This window comes from Panthera onca, chromosome A2 (genome assembly GCF_046562875.1).
Source record: "Panthera onca isolate mPanOnc1 chromosome A2, mPanOnc1 haplotype 2, whole genome shotgun sequence".
NCBI lineage: Eukaryota > Metazoa > Chordata > Mammalia > Carnivora > Felidae > Panthera > Panthera onca.
Genome location: NC_138340.1, coordinates 81,223,383 through 81,240,630, shown reverse-complemented (window position 1 = coordinate 81,240,630; position 17,248 = coordinate 81,223,383). Strand labels below are relative to the sequence as shown.

At 39.4% G+C, this 17,248-nt stretch overlaps 1 protein-coding gene across 3 annotated transcripts in view; it reads right to left on the bottom strand.

Annotated features, from left to right (window-relative positions):
* Positions 1-17,248, bottom strand: part of DNAJC2 (DnaJ heat shock protein family (Hsp40) member C2) — a 36,775-nt gene that overhangs the window by 274 nt on the left and 19,253 nt on the right. For all 3 annotated transcript variants that reach the window (XM_060632279.2, XM_060632281.2, XM_060632282.3), the window contains 13 exons: positions 13,938-14,036; positions 12,345-12,486; positions 10,034-10,114; positions 9,104-9,169; positions 8,571-8,662; positions 8,164-8,285; positions 7,595-7,744; positions 4,998-5,086; positions 4,855-4,924; positions 3,225-3,409; positions 2,353-2,453; positions 2,135-2,242; positions 110-264 (listed from right to left, as the gene is read on the bottom strand). In XM_060632279.2, coding sequence (XP_060488262.1) covers positions 110-264; positions 2,135-2,242; positions 2,353-2,453; positions 3,225-3,409; positions 4,855-4,924; positions 4,998-5,086; positions 7,595-7,744; positions 8,164-8,285; positions 8,571-8,662; positions 9,104-9,169; positions 10,034-10,114; positions 12,345-12,486; positions 13,938-14,036 — 1,460 coding nt within the window. The remainder of the gene's footprint in view (positions 1-109; positions 265-2,134; positions 2,243-2,352; positions 2,454-3,224; positions 3,410-4,854; positions 4,925-4,997; positions 5,087-7,594; positions 7,745-8,163; positions 8,286-8,570; positions 8,663-9,103; positions 9,170-10,033; positions 10,115-12,344; positions 12,487-13,937; positions 14,037-17,248) is intronic.

Sequence of the window (17,248 nt, the reverse complement as noted above, 5' to 3'; positions counted from 1 at the left end):
GTTGGAAAGCTTTCTTGTAATACTGACCCTCACAACTACTGTGGTGGTGACATCACACACACACACAAATAAATGGTAACGGAATTTGTAAACTCTAAATATCTACTACCTTATATCGCTTCATGCAGTCCTTCTTTGTCCTGCCAGGCACTGCTTCTGCTATTTTCTCCCATCTTTCAGGTGTATTTACTGGGTACGTTTTCAAAGCCTGCTCCAGAAGTTTCTGTTCTTCTGTTGTCCAAGGGGTAAAATCTGTGCATGGACCTGTTTAAGAAAAATTTTTATTTGATAAATCTCATCCTGATAGAAAATTCTGTTGCAACACCTTTCCAGATAAATCTTTTGGTGCACAGGTATCTTGGTAAGTGGCCATTCAGATCTGTGGTAATTTTGAACAGATTTTTAGAGATGACACACATAAAAGCCTCTCAAGTATTAAATAAGAGAAAAAAACTCGGAGATATAGCTCACATCCCCAAAAATCTCTCGAGGCTTTTTTTTAAGTAAATCAGAAATACCTATTATAATGCTGATCTCTTCCAACCTAATAATCTTACCAGACTGGTTCAAAAACACAAGTGTAAATGATAAATCATAAGGAAGCTGCCTGACAGTTAAACTTTTAGGCCGATGAGACCCTGAAAAACATTTTCAGTTTACACTGGAAGAAAGAGCCTAGGAAAATTAAGCCAAGTGCCCAAAGTTTCAGTGTAGAGGCAAGGTGACATTAGATTCTGTGTTCCAGTGTGGCATTTTCAACACATTTCTTGCAGAACCAATGCTAATAAGAACCTCTACTAAACTAACCCCTTTATGCTTGACAAGACCTCTCAACATGTATCAGAAACAAATATAGGTCTATCTAAGATTGTAAGTATTACACATCCCATTTGTAGGAAAATGTTAAATAGTTAAAAACCTGGATGTAGTCCGCTTTCAAATTCCAGGGAAGCCCTCAGTGGAATTTCCTTTCATTGGTCTGAAGCCCACATTTAACACCATGGATTTCTCTCTTGGAAAAAAGATGGAGGGCATAAAAGGAGGAGAATAAACCCCTTTAGAAGTGCCTTCCAAGTGTTTTGTAACTTGCTTTTGTTACTTAAAAGAGCCTAAATAATGCCCGGCCTAGACACCCCCCCAAAAAAAAATCACCTCTGATTTTTATAACACAGTGTGATAAGCCTCTTCTAGTATTTTCAAACTGAAATTTTGGGATAATATACCAGATTAGTAAAAGTGGGACTCTTAGAGGACAGAGGTAGGTTATCACATTGAGTTATCAGTTAATCCCAAAACATGCATTTGGAACTGATCCGGAAAGCATATTCAAGATTAGTGGCTCAAAAATGCACGAAGTGAAATAGAACTTTTTCCAACTTTGTCAGCCACTCACCGTAAGAAAACAAGTCACATCCCAAATGTATATACATGAACAAAAGTTTCACAACTTTGTTTACACTTATGTAAGAGGTGTAATGCTCTCTGATATTTTCTATTCATGACCCACTTAGGGGGTCATAATTTGGAGTCTGAAACACTGGTCCAGGTTAATCAAATTAGGTAGAACACCTAAGACAATGTCAGCACCCTAATATGTTTTAATATTTTGAAATAATTTCAGAAGAACAAAGAATCCCTGTATATGCCACCCAGATTCCCCAAATGTAAACATTTTTACCATGCCTGCATTTTCTCTGTATATCTCAGACATAATTTATTCTGAACCACGTAAGTTGCAGACATGATGCCCCTTCTTAGCTTTTTCCTTACAAACAAGGACATTTTCTGTCATAATTATAGTGTATTTTCCCCAATCAGGAAATTAACCTTGATAAAATACTATTACCTAGTCCATAGAGCGTATTCAAATTTCAGCTGTCCCCACATCCTTTAATACTGCTTTGTAAAATCTGGTAAACAAAAGAAACCCAGCTCCTTCCCTAATGGCCTCTGAAACGGAAGAACTGTAATTTTCAGTTATATGAATGTCCTGAAAATGCTTGCTGTCCATCTTCTAGTCTGCTAAACATTTTATTTTCTAATTATTCTGAACACAGACCCCTACATTTTGTCTGTCTTCACATAGTGTAGGTACAGGGCTAGCAGTTTCTACTTAAAGAAAAACAAAATTTACCTTCAAACCGTTCCGAAGGTGTTGCGTTGTCTGCTTGAGGCACCACTCCATGTTCTTTTTTAAATTTATCAAATGCCTTTTTGTTTATGTCATCTTTTTGATGAGGGTCTGAGAAATGAAAAAAACTTATTGCAGGTCACCTCATTCAGTCATTAAATTGCACAGATTTTTGAAAAATGCATTTGAGGTAGCAAACGTATTGATTTTGCAAAACTCACCAAGTTTCTGAAGACTCTTTGCTTTGCCAATAACATCTTTGGCGGTTCTCTTGACTCCAGAAGAAGAATGGATGTTCATGTAATTAGCAATAACCTCCCATCTAGAGACACCAATGTAATAAATTTAAGAGGGAAAAACCCCCAAATAAAAGCCAGAATGATCCCTATGTTTGTAATGTATACAAGTTAGCTATAATATCTACAGAATTCACTCTAAATTGGTAGTCTCCTTACTATTACCTGGATTACACCTTTTGCTTTTCGTATGTTTAAACCAACTGTATATAATCTTGGCTTCAAGTCTGTATAAAACCTTACAGATTCTGTGTACAAACCAAGAGAAAATCACACATTTGTGTATACTGCCATTTGGACGCGTAAAGAGAGAAATCATTCTCTGCCAACAGCTTTAGTTTCCTCAACTATAGAAAGGAGGCTGGATCTATAAGTCTTCTTTTGAGTTCTAAACTCAGACTCTGCAGTAAGTTCTGGTTTGAGGTGGGAAGCCAGAAAGAAGGATTAAGGCTGTAAGAGAAAACTTCAGAATGCAAAAACCTAGTCCCTAGTACTAGCCACAATGGAATAAGCCAACATGAGAGTCACGGTTTATGTCTCACGATCTTTAAGTTCTTGAAAAATTGGTGAAGCGTCCACTGTATGGCATCCATACATGTATGTGAGTTGGTGTGAACTGAAAAAAACCGGCAGGTTCAAAATACACCCTGCTTTTCACACTTTCTACTGTGGCACAAAATTTAGACTCCAGCATTCCCTGGAAGTTTCTGCTCTAACCAGTGCTCTCTGGGTGCTTGTCTGCATTCTCCCCAGGCCCTAGTATACATGCTCAAGACAAGTTTCATTAAAACCAGTACCTTGAATTTGTTCCAGCAGGGAAGAGGTTCACAGCTTTAATTAGTAATTGCAGATCATCTTCTGACCAGTTTTTACTACCATTTCCACTCCCACCAGTTGATTTCTCTGCATTCTTAGACGCTTGTCGCATTCGAGCCTCAGCTTCCTCTTTCTCTTTTCTGATTTGCTCATTTATTTCTTCTATCTACACAAGTATCATAGGTAAGTCAAAGACTTAAAGCATCTAGCTACTCTCCCTGCAATTCTCACATCTCACTATCCTGACAATGACCGACGACACCTCCCGAGCCAACCCCAAAACCAGCCATCAGCTTTTCATTTTGGCTTTGCCTCACTCCGGCTTCTGGGCTGCAGAGCTCTGCTTGAGGAGTCAAGAACCAAGCACAGCCTGCCCTGCCCTGTATTCATACTGTGTGACTTCTGTTTGCTTTGGACACTACTTGTCGAGTCTATGGACACTGGGTTATTTCACCCACAAGCCATTTCACACCTCTCTTCAAGCTCATCCCCACTCTTTTCAGAAGAGAATATCCTTTATTTTCTACAAGAAGGTAAAGGCATAGAAAGTGGCCTGTGTTATCTTCAAGTTCCACCCTTAACAACGTTCCTTCCAGTCTACCTTTAGACATGCACAGACAAAAAAGAAAACCTTTACGTGGCCTTCTTGCTCTGTTAACGGCTCTCTTGGGGTCGGTCATCTGTAACTCATTTCCCTCCTTCCACCCCTTAGAACCATTCACCCCAGTGCCAGCGATTCCAGTGACTCCCATCATCCCTCACAGTCCCAAGTCCTTCTGGCGCCAGTCCTGTAACTAGTCACACTTACGTGGCACATCCTGCCTACAAACGCCAGACTAATACTATGTTAACTCTTTGCTACTCAGACCTCTGCAGTAATGGAAATCAGGCATCATGGTATTACAAACCTGCTTAATTTGGCTCTACTTTTTCTAACCATCTCCCATGTCTCTCCCATGTGATATGGTTTTTCATGCGTTCCTCTGACCTTCATCTTCACCCTGTCCATCTTCCAAGGCTGGCTCAAACCCTTCACTGAACCTTCCCTGACCACTCTGCCCTGTACTGGGCACTTCCTATTTAACCTACAGCACCTACTGCAGATCCTCCATCTTTTGGTCCTCAGGCCTTTTTTCCTCAGTGTAGTTTCCTGAACTCCTTTGTGGCAGCAACAGCATTAAGCATTTCTCCAAACTACTTAGGCATAGTGCTGTATATTGTAGGTACTAATACTTACTGCATTAAATTGTATTTCTGGGCCTGTTTCCTCATCTGTACCATAAAAGGTATACACTAGACAGAACAAACATCTCTTTTGGTTCTAAATGTTAATGTCCTACAAAAATGCTCAAGGAATAGTCAAACAATTATTAACGTGCTAGATACACAACTCAAGCACTATACATGGTAACAACTATACAGACAAAGTCCAATTTAAAATAACAAAAGCGCTTACTAGAAGTAACACATACTGAGGGACACAAAGAGAAATGAGATTCTTTGCCTTTATTAGTAACTTCTATGTAAGGTGGGGAAATCCTGAGGTGAAAGCAATATTGTAAGCAGAACTAAACGCTAAATACAAGTAGAAGGGACGCGTTCTTCTATTACCTGTTTTTCCAGAGCAGCCTTTCCTACTTCTTTTGTAGATGATGTGAGTGTTTCATTCAAGCACTGTAAGCTAAAGGAAAAAAAGGGATGAAACTTTATCCAAAGCCCAAGAAAAGACTGCAACAGCCCTCCTATGGTTATACCTTGCTAGTTCAAGCCGATCACAAAGTTTTTCCACTTCTTCCATCATTTTAACCCGCTCTGCCTCATTGTCAGAGAAGTGATTCCAGGTCTAGAAGCACAAGCACAAACATTTTCATCTTTTATCTACTGACACTGAACGATATGTCCATAAACACAATAAGCAGAGCATTAAGTTCTCAAGAGATACCTCAAGTGAACGTATGGCCTTCTGAACATTAACAACCACACTCCCAGGGCTCTCCCCTGACCAGCTAGCAGTAAAAATGCTTTTACCAAGACGATGGAGAAGCAAAACAGAAAAAAGGTGATGGTGTGGAAGATCTCTGGATGTTATAAAAGAAGGATTCCTCAGAACCACCTACGAATCAAATTCTGTATGAGTACTCAATGTTCTCTTTGTTAGGCTGCCTATTCTATCTTCTGTGTGCTCAACTGTAACGTTTGCTAGACATTTTAAATGTGAAATTAAAAAGATAATGTAATGTGTTAAGGAACAGGAGATATTAGAAAAATTATGATTAAGGATTATGCCCAATGTCTCCCATTCCTTACTTCTCCTTGCTTCCTTAATGCACGCAGTCTGGCTCTCACTAAGGTCCCAATGCTTTTACTGCTGACCCTTCCCTAGCATCCAAAAAGCACTACTGATTTTCTTCCTACCTGTCTGCATCACTCCTCGGGCTCTTCTTCCTCTTTCAGTACCTAAATTTGGGTGTTTGCATCCCCCACCCTCCTCCCTCTCAGCCCTCTCTCTGGGTGATCTACTCACACGGCTCCTAGTGCCACTGAGATAGAGAAGACCGTGATCCCAGAACTCCAGACTTGTACACCCAACCACCCACTCAGAATTTCCATTTGAGCATCTCAGTGCACTCAACATGCCCTAATCTGAAGTCAACTGGCAGAGGTGGAAAGGGCTATAAACTGAACTCTTCATTTCCTTTCAGCTTTTCCTCCTTTATTTTCTGTTTCATTGAATTATACCAGCATCCACCAGCATCCACCCATGCAAGACACTGGAACACATGTAAATACTCCTGTACTAATACTACCTCCCTCCAGCACACAATCAGTATCACCTAGGCAGCAGCCTGTCCTGCCTCCCAAATACTGGCTCATTTCATTCACCTTATTCTATTCCCACCCTCTCTGAAAGGCACAATATTCTCACCTGGATTATAGCAAAAGACTCCCAACTGTTTCTGCCTCAAGCCTTCCCTCAGCATCCTGACCGAAACCAACTCAGGAGCAGATACGAACTAGCAAGACACAGAACATCCTTCAAGACCTGGCTCCTTACCTCTTCGGTGGCCTTTGCTTCATTAAACCGCACTTCATGGATCTCTGCTTTCTCTCAATGCTCCCTGACCTCTCTCATCTCTGACCCCATACACATACTACTTCACCTGGATGAATCCTACTAGATCCAGAAAACCTCCCTTGACTACCTGTTTTTTGGTCCTTCCTCATCCTAGTAAGATAAAGTGTTTGAAATGCCTGTTCCCTTGTCATTCTCCACCATTAACCAGATTTCTGGAAGGCGAGGACTGTATGATCATTAGATCTACATCAATTATGACTGCTTGCACATAGTAAGCACTCACCAGATATATGATGAATGAATACATGAACTCCTGGAAAGGAGCAATAAAAACAAAGTCATGTAACACCAGAACTTTTACCCTCGTTTATGCATCATCTCGAAGAACTATTCAAGCTTTCTATTTTCTAATTAGCCTCTTTAAATTTTTTACTGATTTCTCATTATATGCCAAATATGCTACATACTGCATGGGAATGTTCTCATTTAAACATCATAACACTATTACTAGGTACCAATTCAGCTAATGTGTAGGTGAGGAAACTAAGGCACAAAGGGGCTGACGTAACCTCCTGAGGGCCCATAGATAGTAAGTGTTAAGTGAAGAATGACTTCAAAGCTAGGCAGCTTGCTCTCAGCCCATACCCTTTACTACCATGATACACTGCATCCTTCTCAAAACAATTTTCTTGGTGAAATCCGAGGAAAACATTTCATTTTTTTCTATTTAGACTTTCCTCTCACCAACCAGAAGCCTGAAAAGACCACCTGTGTTTGTATTCTGGTTAAACCTTTTTCACAGCCTGCTGACAGGGCAGAGTAATTTCAATTATGTTATCAACTGAAGATTCAGAATGGCATATATTAAAATATATGGGGACCTGTTACAGACACAATAGGAGACATACACTAAAGCCTTTGAAATGGTCTTATTTGGATCCTAATTTGAATAAACCAACTATACAAAGACATTGTTGGGATAACCAAAAATATATGAATATGGACTATTAGAATATCAAACAAGACTTTTGGGGGTTTGAAAACAGCATGATGGCTATGTTAAAAAAAAAAGCCTTGATCACAGTTGCACGTGAAATTAAAAAAAAAAACACGAATTTAAAAGCATTTTAAGGATTTAAGAGATGTTTAAATGAGATAAAATGTGTACACCAGTTTAATTATATTTACATAATATAAAAAAGAAATATTCTTAAGTTTAATTAGCAATTGGATTTACTTGTTACCTAGTGTTGGTTCAATCACAGTCTGACGCACCTTGCATGAGTTTCGAAGTTTTTGCCTTTCCTTCTTAATGGCTTTTTTCTGGATATCTTTTTCCTTCTTTGCCAGTAATGCTTGTTGTCTAACTTCCTCCTCTTCTTTCTCTTTAGCTAACCGAGCAGCTTCCAATTCAGCTTGTCTTTGCTTTAATGGAAAATAAAATTATTTTAATAAGAAAATTAGGATTTCTAAATGTCTGTAACCTTGTTTTACAAATTCAATCTTTTAATAAATTAGGAAAAAATGTGACATGTCAACTTATTGAAGATGGAAGGTTAAACTGAGAAAAGCAGCTGGTAAAGTTCTTTCTACATTTATTAAAAATATAAAATAGAAACATTAGAAATAAGCATAGTATTAAAGGAATGTATACGACATGTTTTTGCTTAGTAAGAATTTGCTGGTAAAGAATATCCCTGTAATTATCAATGGTACCAACTTACCAAGATTTACGCACAGTCGCACCTAATTCTCTACGTCAAGATTATAGTTTTTAAAGGAGATCTGAAGATTAAAGATTTTATGAACAATTTGAAGTCTAGCTTCATCAAATGTCACCTTACTTTTTCTTTAGCTTCTTGCTCCTTCCGTTTTGCTTCTGCTTTTGCTTTCTTTTCTGCTTCTTTCTTGGCTTTTTCTTCTTCCTTAAATTTTTTTATCCTTGGATCACAGCTATATGCATTGTCTACCAGAAAAAAAAGTTAATTTTTTCAATTTCTAATTCAATTTCTAACATTTAACTAAAGATCCTTTTAAATTAATTGACTGATTTTGGGAGAGTGCACACCTGTGAGCAGGGAACAGGGTCAGAGGGAAAGAGAGACTCTTAAGCAGGCTTCATGCTCAGCACGGAGTGTGACACAGGGCTTGATCCACGACCCTGGATCATGACCTGACCCAGAATCAACTGACTGAACCACCCAGGCAGGCGCCCCCAAAGAACCTTTTTAAAAATACTAATTATACTTACCAACTAATGTTCTTATCCTATTCATTTCTTCTTTTTTTCTTTGTGCCCTTGTTGCTCTGTTCTGCTTTTCAATCCATCTCCTCTCATCACGACTTAAAATATTGGAAACAAAGTATTGGTTATAGATGGTATGACTGGAAAATGTAGTATTTTATAAATTTATGTGTAAATAATGTCTGATATTAACATTAAAGGGTGATTCTACTTAGTATTAATTTTTGTTGGCTTTTTTAGAATATTCATGTCGAAGGTATTTCCCTACACACACAAAGAAAACTAAAATTAAACCAGTTATGCAAACAGAAGAAAAATAATTTGCTGAACTGAGCTTTTGTGACAATTATATTCGTTGGTCATTTGTTAACATACCCTAACCATGTGGCCCCATCTAGTTTAACTTGTGAGATGGGATCTCAAAACACTCAACTCAAAAAATGATACACAAAGAGAAATTTATACAAAAAAATATATGTAGTATATTTTTACGTCATCACAAATAACTATTTTCCTTTATTAGTGACTTACATACATACCATTCTGCTTTTTCTTTTTCTTCTTCATCTAAATAAGAAAATTCTCTCCAAGAATCAAAATTATACCTAAAATAGAAATTAAAAAAAAAAAATCAAGCTAACAAATAAAAATCTTCCTTGTAAGATTAAGTTAGGTGCATATAGTGCTAAGAAACATTAAAGGCAAGGTTGTCTTGCAGACAGCGCCCCTCACATGGTGGACCTAACACTATGCTCAAGTCGTCTTCTTCCTCTTTGTTAAATGACACTGATTTGGTATGAAAATCTAAAAGTATACTCCTCACCCCTAAACTAAAATCACGCCTCCCTACCATCTCTCCATTAGCTTTTTCTCTTGCCTGGAACTTGTTTAAGTTCTCCCTACTTTCTCCTTTCCTAGTCTGTCACGCCTTAAGGCAGCCCTCATAGTGGCTATTGTATCTCTGATTTGTATCCTCTGAAGGGAAAAGCAACTACAACTGGTAGAGCTAAATTTGGTTATTTTTGTTTCACAATAATTTCATGTTTTCATTTACCAGATACTTAATCAGAAAATATAGCAAATGTAATACAAATTGGCCATGAGTATTTATTGTGTTCATTAAACATTAGTGAATCAGAGACAAAAAAGCACTGCCTTCCTTGTGTATTCAAGTATTTTTAATAGCAAGACAAATGAAAATATTTTCATTTTTACTGAAATCAAATGGCTCCTTAATAGTATGCTTGATATCTAGAAATGTGATGATTAGAAAACAGATTTTAAAAATCATAGAAGCCTAAATATCACGTAGATTACAGCAGTATGTGAAAACTATTATGATTACTTCTGAATAGAGTGCTTTTGTTCTGTGATTCTATTTTTCAATAAATTTATGAAAAATCAAGTATTTATTGCATACTTATCCTTTTAAAAAATGACAGCATCATAGGAACGGTGTATTCACTTACCAGAAAGAATAAAATGCATCTACATCTTCAAATGATGAATTCATATCACCAAGTTTAGGAACATTTTTTTTATTTGACCATCTGAAATAATAAAAGACAAAAATTCAATTCAAAATCTGTACAAAGGTCAACAGACAAACTAATTTATTAAAAAACATTTTTTTATAAATCCTCTACATCCCCTGTGACTAAGAAATGGGGCTGGAAGATCAGCAGTGAGGTGTCGAACAATACAGGAGCAGGGAGAGAGGACAAGGGTAGATGGGGTTGGGGAAAACAATGGAACGATGTTCTCACCATCAGGTTGTCTTCAGTTCTACAAATTACAGGCTTGTGGCAGCTGCCATACTAGCTAGGAAAAACAGGCAGTGCCCCCTTTCCCAAGCTCACGTACTCCTGCCTCTAAACAGGCAGCACAGAAGCAACCTGCAGGCTCACATTTTTTTTTCTTAGAGAGTAAGAGTGTGAGCGGGGGAGAGGGGCAGAGGGAGAGAGAATCTTAAGCAGGCTCCACACTCAATAGGGAGCCCAACTCAGGACTGTGGCATCATGACCTGAGCCAAAATCAAGAGTCAAGCACTCAACCAAATGAGCCACCTGTGCGCCCCCCAGATTTTTAAAAATGTTAATATAGAGGGAAGATTCCCACCCTCTCATTGCCATGACCATCCCCACTAAGAGTCAGGACTTCTAAAGCAGCTCATCCATCATCTTGGAAAGGATTCTGTGGGCTGTTACTGACCCATGTTTTCTACTCTATGAAACCATTCCACAACAAAATGTATTACACCATTTTGTTTTTACCACCTTCAACACTATTATAAAAAAATGAGGAGCGGGGCGCCTGGGTGGCTCAGTCGGTTAAGCGCCCAACTTCGGCTCAGGTCGTGATCTCACGGTCCGTGAGTTCGAGCCCCGCGTCGGGCTCTGTGCTGACAGCTCAGAACCTGGAGCCTGCTTCTGATTCTGTGTCTCCCTCTCTCTCTGACCCTCCCCGCATTCACGCTCTGTCTCTCTCTGCCTCAAAAATAAATAAACGTTAAAAAAAAAAAGTTTAAAAAAAAAAAATGAGGAGAGGGGATGGAGAAAATATTTAAGTTGCACTAAGCCAATGAAGTGGGTCTTAAGCCTGGCTGCACATTAGAATCACCGGGGAGTATTTAAATACCCTACAGGCATTCCAAACTAATTAAACTGAAATCACAATTAAATTAAAATTTCTCCAAGTGGAACACAGCCATCAGGAGTTTTTTAGCCTCTCCAGGTGATTCCAACATGCAGCCACACTGTGCTCTAAGGAAACCCTCCGGTGCAGATGAAACCAAAAAACACAGAATATTGATATACACCATTTAAAAACGGACTTCGATGAAATAAATTACAAATACAGTAACATTAAAGATATCTCATCTTTGGGGCACCTGGGTGGCTCAGTGTCTGACTTCAGCTCAGGTCATGACCTCACAGCTCGTGAGTTCGAGCCCTGCATTGGGCTCTGTGCTGACAGCTCAGAGCCTGGAGCCTGTTTCGGATTCTGTGTCTCCCTCTCTCTCTGCCCCTCCCCTGCTTGTGCTCTCTCTCTCAAAAATAAATAAACATTAAAAAAAAAAAAATCACCAAAAGAGAGAAAAAAAAAAAGATATCTCATCCTTTGTCAGAGAACTTTATGATAATGAAATGCTCCAAGAAAACAGTTCCAAAAGAACAAAAGCTTTATCAGATGATAAGGGGCCAGAAAGAGTATGTACCCATCAGTAAAAGGGAAGCAAAAGAATGGGAAATTACTATCACTTAAGTAAAATATCACACTACATAAAGTCAGTTACTGTTCTTTCCCACAAAGGAAATCAAAAAGAAAAATATCCTATGAGGTGTAAAGGAATTTCACCATCAAAAGGCAGAACTTCTGGGGTGCCTGGGTGGCTCAGTTGGTTGAGTGTCTGACTTTAGCCCAGGTCATGATCTCACAGCTTGTGAGTTCGAGGCCCACATCAGGCTCTGTACTAAATGCTCAGAACCTGGAGCCTGCTTCTAACTCTGTGTCTCCCTCTCTCTCTGCCCCTCCTCCCCCGCTCATGCTCTGTCACTCCTGTCTCAAAAATAAATAAACATTAAAAAAAAAAGAAAAAAGGCAGAACTTCTGTTCAGAGAGCAAAATAAATGAGAGCAGTACATTCACCAGAGGGGCTCAATACTGTAGAGAAGGACAAAGAGAACAAAACTTTTATCAGGGGAAAAATGCAGAAACCTGGAAGATTACATGAAGCGGGCCAATATAGCATTCTGATCACAAGGGGATCCCTTAACTCACCTAGAATTCCGTTCAAACACTGGGGAAAACACTTCGAAGAAATTGTCCTTTGCTTCACTTTTAGAAGGAACTGAGTTATCAAAAGTAGGATCTACACTGTTGAATGCCCGTCTTTTCACTGGATCAGATAACATTTCATAAGCTGAGGAAAAAATGGTAAGGTCACATTACTATGATGCTACATTTTTTCTCTGTGAGAAAAAAATCCCCTTCCTTTAAAAAAAAAGTTATTTTTCGGGGTGCTTGGGTGGCTCATTCGGTTAGCTGACCAACTTTGGCTCAGGTCACAATCTCACAGTTCGTGAGTTCGAGCCCCTCGGGCTCTGTGCTGACCGCTCAGAGCCTGGAGCCTGCTTTGGATTCTGTGTCTCCCCCTCTCTCTACCCCTCCCCTGCTCACACTCTGTGTCTCTCTGTCTCTCAATAATAAACATTTTTTTAAAAAGGTTATTTTTCATATTTAAAAATTTTGTGTGTTTGTGGGAAGGAAAAGATTGAATGTAGGTAATGATACCACTAGTGCTACTGGATAAATTCTGACTTCATAACTTCTTTCAGTACCTCTTCTGGAAGGCAAGTGACAAAACAGTGGTTAAATACTCATCCCTTAAGAATGCATGACTCCAAGGAAATAGAAATAGCTAGAAAATTAACTGTTAGAGTCCAAGGTTGTAAAAAAAACAAAAACAAAAACAAAAACAAAGAACCTTTAGCATCTAGCATCTTGAGCACTACGTAAGAGTAGGCCCAAAAGAGTAAGTCTGAAAGGGGTGTACACGATTTTAAAAAGTTATCATCAAAATGTAAAATCACACCTAACAACACACACTTAGATATGGTAACAATCTATATTAATTTGCTTAACGAACATATGGCTATGTAAAGAGCAATGAACGTCATCTTGAGTCCCACAGCAGGATACAATCAACTTTTGGATTTAAATTAGCAAAACATCTGAGGACAATTTAGTCCTACAAAGTATCTGAAACGGAGAAATAACTTAGCATTCTTGTTAGAGAACACTTAGGATGAAATGACTGCAGGAGGAGTTTCTCATATAAGAATCCCCAGAAGATCTCGTTAATACACGGACTGTCAGCGGACCTGGGGTGGGGACCTGGTTTCTGCATTCCTGATAAGCTGCCAGGTGCTGCTGATGCTGCTGGTTGAGAGAACCTCGCTTTGGGAGTAAGGTTCTGGGGTGGGTTATCAGAAACAACCAGATATAACCGAAAGTGTTTTTAAATGTCATGGTATGGGGCGCCTGGGTGGCTCAGTCGGTTAAGCGTCCGACTTCAACTCAGGTCACGATCTCGCGGTCTGTGAGTTCGAGCCCCGCGTCGGGCTTTGGGCTGATGGCTCAGAGCCTGGAGCCTGCTTCGGATTCTGTGTCTCCCTCTCTCTCTGACCCTCCCCCGTTCATGCTTTGTCTCTCTCTGTCTCAAAAATAAATAAACGTTAAAAAAAAAAAATTAAAAAAAAAAAAAATGTCATGGTATACTTAAATTAACTACAGTATATACACTAGAAATCCAATCCTAGCACTTAATGATCACCACCATTACAAATTCCTGACCCTAAGGTATTTTCTTACCTTTAGTTATGCAAGTGAAGTAGTCATTATCTCCTTCTTTGATTGGTTCACCAGCTGCTTTCCGTTTGTCTGGGTGATGTTTTAAAACCATTGCTTTATCTACAAAACAAGCCAGATTTAGACAGTTTGTCACTTTATGCATAAAAACTAAAAATAAAGATGAGGAGCTTGGGAAGATGGCGGCGTAGGAGGATCCTGAGCTCATCTTCTCCCACGAACCCATCAAGGCTGCAACTGCACACAGTGAAACTCACTCTGAAAAGGACCTGAAGACTAACAGAACAGCTTTTCCATAGCTAAAGACGTAAAGAGAAAGCCACGTTGATAAGAGGGGAAGAGGTGCGGCTGGGAACCAAATCCCTGGGGTGGCAACCCTTAAGCAGGAAGGAATTCACAGGTGCAGAGGTCCTCCCTGGGGAGTAAAGGGATCTAGTCCCCACTGGGCACCCTTGCCCTGAGGTTCTCTACACAGGGAAGAGAAGCCCCCATTAACATCTGGCTTTGAAAGTCAGCAGGGCTTACTTCACTCCAGGAGCTGGAAGGCTATCCTGAGACTCTGCTTTTAAAGGGCAAACACGCCATATCACTTGCTCTAAGACCCAGCACAGAGGCAGCAGTTTGAAAGTGCCTGGGTTATTTATATGTGACAGAGATTTACTAATTATACAGTATGTGCCAGAGAAGCAGAAAATTCCATAGGAATTTTCTCCAGAACGAAAAGTGCTGGCAGGTGCCATTTCCCTTCCCTCCTTCAGCCTAGCGGTCCCGATGCTGGTGGGAGCCAGTTGTGACACTCTCCATCTGCCTTGCTAACACTCTTGTCCCACCTCATGTTCCCTGCAGAAACACCCCACCCAAAGGCGCCCATCCAATGTGGCAGCCATCCCACCATACTTGGTGGGCAGCCCTGGTTAGAACTAGTGCCTCTCAAAAGCAACTATGGACAGAAGAGGGGGGAAGCCCTATTCATCAACACACCTGCCACAGTTTGTAGCCTGACCCTTAAGCCAGCTATGTTGGAGGAAGCCTTGCCTGTCAATGCACCACACCCACAGTAGTGCTGGACCAGTCACAACGGGAGAGTGCACACAACCCCCACAGAAATCATTCCTGGAGGGACTGGTTCTGGTGACCAGGTGGGAATCGCACTACTGGGCACCACAGGACACCTTTTATATAAAGCCACTACTCTCAAGAGCAGGAGAAGGAGCTGACCTAACACACAGACACAAACACAGAGTCAGACAAAATGAGGAGACAGGAATACGATCCAAATGAAAGATCAAGACAAAATCCAAGAAAAAGAGCTAAACAAAATGGAAATGAGCATTCAACCTGATTAAAGGCTCCAAGTAATAGCCATAAAGATTGGAGGGAAGAGTGAATGATACTGTGAGTACTTCAACAAAGAGACAGAAAATATGAAAAACAAGCTCGAGGGAATCAATGCCTGATTAGAGGATGCAGAACAGATCAGTGATCGAGAAGACAGGGTAATGGAAAGCAACCAAGCTCAACAGCAAAAAGAAAGAAAGAACTTAAAAAATGAGGATATGTTAAGGGACTTCTCCAACAACATCAAGTATAAGAACATCTATATTATAGGGGTCACAGGAAAGGGGAGATGGGGCAGAAAACTTATTTGAAGAAATAATGGCTGCAAACTTCCCCAACCTGTAAGGAAATAGAGACCAGCTCCAGGACATAAAGGGAGCCCCAAACAAGATGAAACCCAGGAGGTCCTTCCCAACACACAGTAATTAAAATGGTAAAAATTAAAGATGAACAGAGAATCTTAAAAGCAGTAAGAGAAGAAGCAAACAGCTACATACAAGGGGAACCCTATAAGGCTGACTTTTCAGCAGAAATTTTGCAGACCAGAAGCGAGTGGTGACACATTCACATTGCTGAGGGGAAAACAACAACAACAAAACCTATAACCAAGAGAACTGTACCCAGCAAGGTTATCATTCAGAATGGAAGGAGAGAGAAAGAGTTTGCAAGACAAACAAAAGCTGAAGGACTTGATGACCACTCAAGCAGCTGTACAAGAAATGTTAAAGGGAATTCTTTAAGTGAAAAGAATAAGAGAAGAACATGGTGAGAGGAACACTTCACTGGTAAAAGCAAACATACAGTGAAGATAGTAGTTCAATCACTTATAATGCTAGTAAGGAGGTAAAAAGACAAAAGTAGGAAAATCAACTATCTACAAAAATCAGTCAACAGATACACAAAACAAAAAAATGTAAAAAGTACTTGAACTTAAGCAACTATCAACTTAATATAGACTGATGTTATATATGAACTTCATGGTAACCACACACCATAAAACTTTAATAGGCACAAAAAAAAAAATAAAGGAATCCAAGCATAGCTCTAAAGAAAGTCATCACATCATGAGGGTAGAGAGCATGAGAAGAATAAAAAAAAAAAGACAAGAGCTACAAAAAACCCCCCAAACAAAACAAAACCCAGCAAGCAATTGGCAAAATGGTAATAAGTACATACCTATTAATAATTGCTTAAAATGGGGGTGCCTCAGTCAGTTAAGCATCTGACTCCTGATTTTGGCTCAGGTCATGATCTCACTTTTCATGGGATCGAGCCCTGCATCAGGTTCCATGCTAATAGCACAGAGCCTGCTTGGGGTTCTCTCTCTCGCTCTCTCTGCCCTGACCCACCCATGCACTCTCTCTCTCTCTCAAAATAAATAAATAAACATTAAAAAAAAATAATTGCTTAAAATGTAAATGGTCTAAATATGCCAAAAAAGACAGAGTAGCTGAATGGATAAAACAAGACCCCTCTATGTAAGAACATGATGTCTACAAGAGACTCACTTCAGACATAAAGACATATACAGACTAAAAGTGAAGTGATGGAAAAAGATAGTCCATGCAAATGGAAGCAGGAAAAAAAAGTTGGACTAGCAATACTCTACCAGATGAAACAGACTTTAAAATAGGCTGTAACTAGAAACAAAACAAAGCATTACTTAATGATAAAGAGATCAATCCATGAGAGGCTATACGAATTGTAATTATCTATACACCTAACAGAGAAGCACCTAAGGATATAGAAAAATTAATGGTTATAAAAAAAGAAATGGACGGTAATACACAATAATCAGAGTAGCCTTTAACACCCCACTTACATCAAAGGATAGAATATCCAATAGAAAATTAGTAAGGAAACAGTGGCTTTGACAACACATTAGACCAGATGTACTTAACAGATACAAACAGAACACTGCATCCAACAGCAGAATACACATTCTTCTCAAGTGCACATGAAACATTCTCTAGGAT